The 9324-nt window shown below is 48.2% G+C and overlaps 1 protein-coding gene across 1 annotated transcript; it reads right to left on the bottom strand.

The window, feature by feature from the left end:
* Positions 1-812: 812 nt before the first annotated feature.
* LOC136193935 (short transient receptor potential channel 2-like) lies at positions 813-6076 on the bottom strand. The gene is made up of 13 exons (XM_065982944.1): positions 5936-6076; positions 5820-5885; positions 5076-5224; positions 4630-5021; positions 4379-4560; positions 4118-4200; positions 3915-4068; positions 2973-3704; positions 2119-2891; positions 1841-2027; positions 1642-1782; positions 1369-1530; positions 813-1299 (listed from the first exon to the last, which is right to left on the bottom strand). Exons 1-13 carry the CDS (start codon positions 6074-6076, stop codon positions 904-906), a joined length of 3558 nt encoding a protein of 1185 aa, XP_065839016.1. The 3' UTR covers positions 813-903.
* Between the last annotated feature and the right edge of the window lie 3248 nt (positions 6077-9324).

The following is a 9324-nucleotide window of genomic DNA, read 5'->3' as shown; positions in this document are numbered from 1 at the left end:
CATCGCACTTAAGCAACGCAAGTAGCTCTTTCTCCTCATTCCACCGTCGCCACAAACCGAACATGTACGAGTTCATTCCCGTCGTCTCTCTTGCTGCCTTTTGTCTCGGCACCAATTAACCTTCATCAAAAATAATCAGAGCGAGCAAAGTCTGCACTGCGCTCCTGCGGGAACTCGGTTCCGCGTCTCTAACTACGACGTCTGCCATGCATCAAGTAAGCTCGTATCCAGCCTGTTATCCGGGCGGCTCTTACTGCGTGAGCCTGGATAACAGGCTGGAGACACTGCTTGTTTGTGGGGCGTGGATAAGGCGTGGTTGGGCGTAGGTTGCTATGGCGTCGGCCAATAAGCAGCTAGCTTCGCCAAACTGGGCTGCAGTCTCTGATTGGTCACTTATAGTCATTTGATCAATTGACGTCATTGTGAGTGTTTGGAAAGACGTCAAATGACTCTAAGTGACCAATCAGAGACTGCAGCCCAGTTTGGCGAAGCCAGCTGCACGCCCTAGCAACCTACGCCCAACCACGCCTTTATCCACGCCCCACAAACAAAGCAGTTCTTATCCAGGCTCACGCAGTTGGAGCCGCCCGGATAACAGGCTCTATGCATCAAGTGTTTCCCGGAATGCCACAATGCAGCGATTGCTGGGGTAGAAGCTACGGAGATCGAGTGCACCGGCCCGATACCAGATATCCGCGCTTATGATGCCAGCCTAATGTAGGTAATATTACAACTGCTGCAGATTAAGGGGCCTCTAAAAAAACTAAAGCGGAAGAAGGAAAAGAAGGAGAGGATTAGCTGCATTAGTCAAGATAATTAGACGGATACCGTAACAGTTGCGCAAACTGGAAGGAAACGCCGAGAACACGCACTTGTTGGGGTATAATTAAGAAGACAAAACCATTATTTCAAATCTAAAGAAGTCGAACGTGCAACCCTGGCTTGCCGTTCGAGAAACTCCGACTGAAGACTTCGAATGCTTTCCTGAAACTCCGACTGAAGATTTCGAAGGCTTTCTTGAATCTCCGACTGATGCTTTTGAAAGCTTTTCTGAAAACTTTCTTGGAGCTGCAGCAATCCCTCAAAAAAATCTCGAGGGGCGTCCCCCTCACTGGAATGACTTCGAGACTTCAGCCCACTTCGAAATATCTTTTCCTCATCCTTATCATCGTCACCCGGCTGCACTGTAGTAACACGCCGGTGAGGATGTGATTGAGAAGAGCCGTCATCGTCGTCGTCGTCTTCGTCGTCAGAATCCTTCTCAGGATCTGAACTGGGCTTTGATCCAAATGCTACTGCCTTAGAGAGCAAAATTGCACAAAGGAATTATACACTGAATGCTTTACTATAGTGCAAGGATATAATTACTTTTAGCGTCGTAATTTGTTTCACCAAGTGCTTCCTCAGTTTATTAAGATCTTTTCTTCGAATTCCGTCGTCTTCGGCTTCCTCGATTTTCTCTCGAAACCTCTCTCGAATGCTTTCGTGATTAGCGGTATCGTACGCCCATTTCTCAACGTCAGGAGATCTCTAAAGGAAAGATTGACATGAAATTCGTACAAAAAGTCCGTTCACACTTAAACGGCGTCTTTAGTTGCTACCACTAATGTGAACGGGCATTCATCTATATCTACCAATTACTTTACAAAGTGTGCAGCACACGTTTGAGGCAAACATTGCCACGAAATGAAAAATATTGATTGGAATAGGAACCGGTGGAGATCTCCAGATGTCGCGAATGATGACGGCACGAGCGAACTTCCACTCAATATCAGCATTATCCTAAGAAAGCGACGACTGAGATATCGACATTAAGTAATATCGTTCTCCAATAATATACCTGAACCCTCTGAAACGAGTTGCTTATCAAAGCGATCAACATGTTGAGCAGGACGATGACGGCAAGCACCAACCACAGAGCGAGAATGGTTATACCGACGGCTTCCTCAGGTGGCTCGGCTTCAAAGATCGACACGTCAAATTCTCCAAAGAGAGACCAAAACAGGGTCTTTATAGAAGACCACATTCTAAACCCAAAATCAACTTAGTCTAGAATAACGGGGAGAAAGGATCTACAAATGTGCGTACAGTCAAGAAACCTAACTTATTTATTCTCACCCTGACACTTCTTCGTGAAGGGTCGCGTTTGGCGACGCTCCCAGACTTTTAACAGGAGCCGAATAGACGCTTGTTATGCAGACGGCAAAGCCAATCAAGAACGTACCCAATACAATGAGAAAGAGTACGACGTCGTAGAAAATTCCGACAAAGGACAGCTGTATAGGTCCAAGGACAGAGTGAGCTTGCAGATAGGACAATAATCGTACGATGCTGATTAGAGAGGCGAAGCCGAGGACGTGAAACGATGCGCGAATCACTTCGAAACCATCATCGATGGCATAGTAGCCGACGAATAGAAGAAAGTAGTAGGCGATAAAGGTGAAAAGGAAAAAAATGTCGAAGACATTGCTCCATTTCGTGACGTAGTTCTTCAAGGCGCTTCCATAGCCGAACGCTTGATAGATTTCTTGCAAAAGAAGAGCGACGACGAAGACTAATACGATCCAATCGAGAACGCTTGGCGACGTCGCTGGGGTAACGGCGTTCGACTTGAGCGACACGTTGGCGATGAGAAGTACGACAAAGAAGAGATAGGTGACGGCGTTGGCGACGTAAGCAATGCACGGCTCTACGAATCGCATCCATTCTCTGAGATAACTTCTGTAGTCGCATTGGCGACAGGGCAGTAGGAAAACGAGAAAGAAGGGAAGAGGAAACGTCTTCATTAGAAACATGGGAACCTTGTACATATATTGTCGCCATTTCATTTCTCCGCTATCGCCGTACCAGAAGAACTTGATCTTCTCCTGAACGGGAGCACTAGAGATAAACTAAAGTAGAACGTTATAGAGTGACGCAGGAGTGAATCTCCGGCATATTCATAAAGGGGTCTTGCATGCAAAATTGCTTACCAGCTTTTGCTCTGCCTCTATTCCGTACGTAAATGATTCGCTCATAATATCATTGGCTTTCCACTTGGCCTTAATCATCATTTCGACCGCAAGACGCTCCATGTCTTTGGACAGAGAGAGATAATCGTCGCGATGCGATTCGTCGTGTTGGGCGCACTTGGCGAAAAGCGCTCCCAGCCGAAGCATCATATTGAGCGGTTTCGGTGCCACCAAAATCACTTGAGTATCATTGAGAAGAGTCACTTCGTCGTACTGAAGACACTTCAGTTTTGAATCGGCCAACGTCGCTCCGGCCTGAACGAGACGCTCAACGAGTGTCGTCGCTCGTCTTTGAAGCGCGAGAAACAAAGGCGATTCGTTGCGTTTGTTCTTTGCATTGACAGGCGAGTTATTCTCAATGAGATAATTCAGACATTCAAGGCGATCGCTCGGATCCCCGTCGTCCGAAAGAGATGCGAGGTGAATTGGAAAACATCCGTCATTGTCGACGTCGAGGGGGCTCACGCTTAGCCTCGTGGCGCGTTTCATGACGCGGAAACGCCCGCACTCTGCTGCGATGTGTACAACGTTTCGCGACTTCGAGTCAGTCGCTTTGACGTCGACTTCGAGTTGAAGTAAAAGAGAGAATTTTTCGTAAGGCGAGTACCGAGATCTCACAGGTAAAAACAGCAAAGGTTCGCCGTCTTCCCTGCTACTTGCTCCAGACACAGTCGCTCCTTTCTTTAGAAGAAGCTACAAAAATGTCTATAGTCAAATTTATTTTTTTTGACGTATGTATGCTCTACGCAGAGGTGACTTCATGCTGTGAATAGAAGACTCTTGGATGGGCCTTGACTAAAACTACATTCCCAGCCTTCTTGCCTTTATAAAAGCGTAGTCTATCCCAGGGATTCCCTCTTCCTAAGCTTCACTAAAAAACTAAAGGCTTCTTCTGAGGCATACCTTGACTGTTTCCAATCTTCCGAATTCGAGAGCAGAACGAAACATAGAATCAGCGTGCTTATACAGCAGGTCAGGTCTCTTTCGCTCGACAAGACCGATAAGCGCCCTAGCCTTGTCTTTATCCAACCTAGCCATTTCATCAAGAGGAGAAAGCCTAGTATAATTACTAGTATCATCGTCAAAGTTTTGAAGAAGAGCAGTACTTGACGTGCGTTTTTTCCAGATCAGCGCCTTTGTCAATCAAATATTCAACGCACTCTACGCCAAATGGAAACTTGGAACGAAGCTAAGAAAAAAGAAATAAGAAACGATCAGTAGAAATTATAGGTGCATCGTGCATTATGTCATTTAGGGCAGGATGAGCGTGAGTTATTGACCAAAGCGTTCAGAGGCCTCGGGCTATAACTCCGCCCCAAGTGCTCTAAATGAGATAAAGGCTTTCTCGACAACACACGTCCACGGACCAGAGCGTGAAGCACGGAGCCCTCGTCTCGACATTCGACTCCAACGGACACACCAGGCGCCGAAAGGAGAATCTCCAAACACTCAAGAGGACATGAATTCGCAACAGCGGCTTGGAGCACAGGCCGACGTCGATGATCAACCGCCGTCGGATCGGAACCCATATGAATGAGAGTCCGAAGGGCTGCACACACACACAAAGAAGAGACTCTATGTACTATAGCTATTCGATAATGCACGAATTAAGCCTAACATTCGACGAGAGACTGCTGCTTCGTCTCGTCATCTACGTCGGACCGAGAGAAGGCGTCGAATAGAACGTGCAGCGTCGTACGACGTCGAACTATGACGTCATGGTGATGCTTGTCGACGTCGTAGAGGAACTCGACGTTCGCTCCGTTGTCGACGTGCAGTGCGATTCGTTTCGCTTGGCCTTCGGCGAGGTTATACAGTTCGTCGAATAGGAGAGTTTGATGATCGGTGTCCATGGCGACCGTCGACGTATTCGCTCTGGAGATGGCGTCCGAGTCCTCGTCGACGTCTCCGTCTGAAAGAACTCCGAGTTCGATCATTTTCTCGTCGTAGACGCGCGCTTTGCTGAGAATGCGGATATTCGAGACGGATGGCGACCAGAACACGTCGAATCTGCGTTTATTTGAGAATTCACGATTACGAGAACAAACTTGTGACAATATTGACCCGCCGCAGTTGAATCGAGTGCAGTGAGTCGACTGGACGATCGGTAAAAGGACCAGTTTCCAGGAGTAGTAGTCCCACGTGACACATTCACAATCTCCCGGACAAGATCCTTCTTTCTGCAGACCGCAATCCACTCGCTGGTAAGCAATCTAGAGTCGCACGCACGCACTCGCGTGTCCTCGCATGCCATTTAGGTCTACAATTCCTCGGTATGAGTGTTCTCTTTTTACCGCTGGGCCCCCTTTCTCATCCTCGTTCGCTTCCGTGCTCTAGAGTAACTGCTCGTGTGCACCGCGCCTCAGTATGTCTTTATCTATATTTCTACGTTTCCCATTACATAGAGATAATTCGTGCTCGGTTTTTGCATTTCGGCCGACTCTGTTAGCGCTCACGGGTCCTTCTCCCTCTGCATTAGGGTATAGGGCGGTTAGACGCGTTCTTGCCAAAGCGCGTACGCTATGGCTAGCGAAGAAGCCGTCGAGAGCTAGGCAAAACAGGAAAACGCTTTTTTTGAGAGGCCCGTTCCATCGGAGCTTGCGTAATGGACTCTAGCCTCTTCTAAAACGCATTCGATCGCGCCAACGCTTCGTCCTACGCGCTCCTTTTGCAATAAACGGAGATCAAAGGAGATCAATACTCAAAGACATATGACGTGACACATTTACATTAGACGAAAATATTTTCTCAGCAAGTGCGAATTAAATTAGAGATGCGAGAATTTCTTTGAAGAACAGTAGCCGATGCCTTTGGCTTGACATCGCGAGCGTTCTCGATTTTGGCATTCCATCCCATTAGCCCCACTCTCCAAACCTGAGAATAATATCATCGAAACGAATTCTTTCAATTCAGACGGATACCACCTGTCCAAACGATCGGCCCAGTCCTCCAAATATCGCTATATTGTGCTCGTCCAGTAGGTACTGGAGCATCAATTTCCAGTCATTCACGTGAGGAGGAATTTCAATGAGACTCACAGTGGGCAGTCTCACAGTCTGAGACATTATTAGTTAAGTACATATAACTAACCAAAGACTGCCTTATCAGAGATGAACCACTTCAAACCCATTTCATCTCCCATTTCCCATAACGCTTCGTGCACCTTTCGGCCTTTTTTCGCTCATTTGTGACGTTAGCGTGCTGCAGCCTGGCCACAGTGGCCAATGGTTCTCGCAACTAATAAGTGCTTTGAATAGGAATTAAACAGATCACCGCCGCTAGAGTAAACAGCGTCATAGTCGGATTTCGCGCGTTTGCTCGTGAGGAGCTACGAGTGCCAACGTTAGCGAAGAGAGTAGCTCTTTCTCCTCATTCCACCGTCGCGACATACGGAACATGTACAAGTTTATTCTTCTCGTCTCTCTTGCTGCCCTTTGTTTCGGGGCCAACTTCGTCCAAGATCATGAGAACGAGCAGTGCTTTCCTCCCGGCTTTCCTGCCGGAACTCGGTGTTGCCTCTCACGCTACGACTTTTGCCAGGAAGTGCTCCCCGAATATCCATCATGTGACCAATGTTGTGGTGGACGTGGAACCGCCGGAGGCTGTACCTGTGAACCTGCCAAACCCGTTATTTGCGTCTGCGGAGTGATGTGAGGAGCACGAGCTGACAAGCCGATCGTGGTCCCGTGAACTCTGACTTCTGCTTGTTGTACAGTGTCTTTGTCAGACTGTGCGCGAAATTGTCGTTTTTGTCGAAATTATTGTTGCATCAGAATTCGCCTGGGTCTCCGAGCGCGTACAAAGAGCGAATCTATACCCTTCATGCATCTTTATCAATAACGGCGCGGCAGTTGGACTTTCTCCATTAATAAAAATACCTAGTCTTCGGAAGAATTGCCTGCTGCAACGATCAAGCGAATCAAACGTCCCTGCTTATACCAGTTTACTTCCTTTCTCTCCGCGCTGCAGCGGAAAAACAAGGACTAAGTGGTGAGACTTGCGGATACAGAGTACGCCTCTCTTGCTTACTTGAGAAGCAGCGAAAATGCACAAGTGTCAACGCGTGGTGCTACGCTCACGCTCCAGACTGGCTCTTGCGCGCAAATCGACTTTGCGTAGGCCGTCTCAAACAGATCGGCGTCACTTCAGTGGGAGGAGCGTCTCCAGACGTGCCAACAACATTAAAGCTATTTTCGAGAGGGAAACTCGTCGTCTCTCCTAAGCAACGCGAGTAGCTCTTTCTCCGTCTTTCTTCTTATTATAGGAACCCTCAGTTTAACGGTCTCCGGACAAGTCTGTACGATGATCCAATGCTTCTACAACAGGTTAGATTGACTCGCGGTTCAGCTATCAGTAGGAGCCATGATGAAACGAAGGTCCAGTGGCGATACGACGGCCTACTGCTTTCAAGCGGGGAGTAGTGAGAAGCAATCTCACCTAAGTCTTACTCAAATCTATTGAATCACATGCAGTTGTTATCATCGGTGGTCTATATATGCGCGTTTCTAAGACGAGAGCTATCGTGCCCTCTGTCGCTGAAAAAGGTCGCCATCTTTTCTAGCGGACGGAGCAATGACACCGGCATAATGGACGCTGAACGTACCCGCCATCATCCAACCAGTACGCCATATCTCGTCATTAGCAAAAATAACTGCGGGGACTTCTAGGGACGTCTTTGCCGTGACGAATTAGCCTCTGAGACCCAGACCCTCTCCGCGCGCGGTACAACCCATATGAATAAGAGTCCGAAGGGCTGCACACACACAGACACACACAAAGAAGAGACTCTATAGCTATTTGATAATGCACAAATTAAGCCTAACATTCGATGAGAGACTGCTGCTTCGTCTCGTCAATCCACGTCGGACCGAGAGAAGGCGTCGAATAGAACGTGCAGCGTCGTACGACGTCGAACTGTGACGTCACGGTGATGCTGGTCGACGTCGTAGAAGAACTCGACGTGCGATCGCTCCTTTGTCGACGTGCAGTGCGATTCGTTTCGCTTGGCCTTCGGCGAAGTTATTCAGGTCGGCGAATACTGTAGGAGAGTTTGATGATCGGTGTCCATGGCGACTGTCGGCGTATTCGCTCTGGAGATGGCGTCCGAGTCCTCGTCGACGTCTCGATCTGAAAGCTCGATCGTTTTCTTGTCGTTGACGCTCGCTTTGATAAGAATGCGGGTATTCGAGACGGATGGCGACCAGAACTACTTGTAGGGTACATAAACACGTCAAATCTGCGTTTACTTGAGAAGTCACGATCACAAGAACAAACTTGTGACAATATTGACCCGCCGCAGTTGAATCGAGCGCGGTGAGTCGACTGACAATCGGTAAAGGACCAGTTTCCAGAAGTACAGTCCCACGTGACACATTCGCAATCTCCCGGACAACTTTGTCTTCTGCTTCAGCAGACCGCAATCCGGCCCCGCAATCCACTCGCTGGTTAGCAATCTAGTGTCGCACGCACTCGCGTGTCCTCGTATGCCATTTATGTCTCCATTTAGTACAATTCGTCGGCATTAGCGTTCTCTTTTTACCGCTGGGCCCCCTTTCTCATCCTCGTTCGCTTCGTGCTCTACAGTAATTGCTCGCGTGCACCGCGCCACAGGCTTTCTTTGCGTGTGTGACAGGGAGGGTAGCGCGGGACGACATGCATTCCTTACGTAGAGATTATTTGTACATCACAGGCCGACTATGTTAGTGTGCACGGGTCCTTTCCCTCTGCATTAGGTTATAGGGCGGCTGTCATTAGGTAGGGCGGTTAGGAGACTAGTAGGTTTGTAGGTCCTCTGCCCCTGAACGTGCTTAGCTTGCAGCCGCCACTCCCGGTTAGACCATAATCAATGGATTATTCAGGTAATTTAGGTTTGAATAGATGCATATTTTAGGTCAATGGATTGTGAGGTCATCTAGTTTTAGCTACAGGTGTCTTGTTCTGAACAGCATAAATAAAGGAAGCGGAGGGAAGGTGGGTGTGGTCCTATAAAAGACGCTCAAGCTCGTTGCGATCCGGGCGGCAGGATGAGTAGTGCTCGATAGACGCGTTCTTGCGAAAGCGCGTACGCTATAGCTAGGCAAAACAGGAAAACGCTTTTTTTTGAGAGGTCCCGTTCCATCGGAGCTTACCTATTGGACTCCGGTTGCTTCTACAATGTATTCGATCGCGATAACGCTTCGTCCTACGCGCTCCTTTCGCAATCAACGGAGATCAAATGGGATAATTAATCTCGAAGACACGTGACACATTTACACACGGCGCTTCAAACAAGACGACAGGAAGCACGCGTTCATAATATATTAACAAAAATTGG

The sequence above is a fragment of the Oscarella lobularis genome, chromosome 12 (genome assembly GCF_947507565.1).
Source record: "Oscarella lobularis chromosome 12, ooOscLobu1.1, whole genome shotgun sequence".
NCBI classification, from domain to species: domain Eukaryota; kingdom Metazoa; phylum Porifera; class Homoscleromorpha; order Homosclerophorida; family Oscarellidae; genus Oscarella; species Oscarella lobularis.
This window is presented reverse-complemented; position numbering and strand designations above follow the sequence as displayed.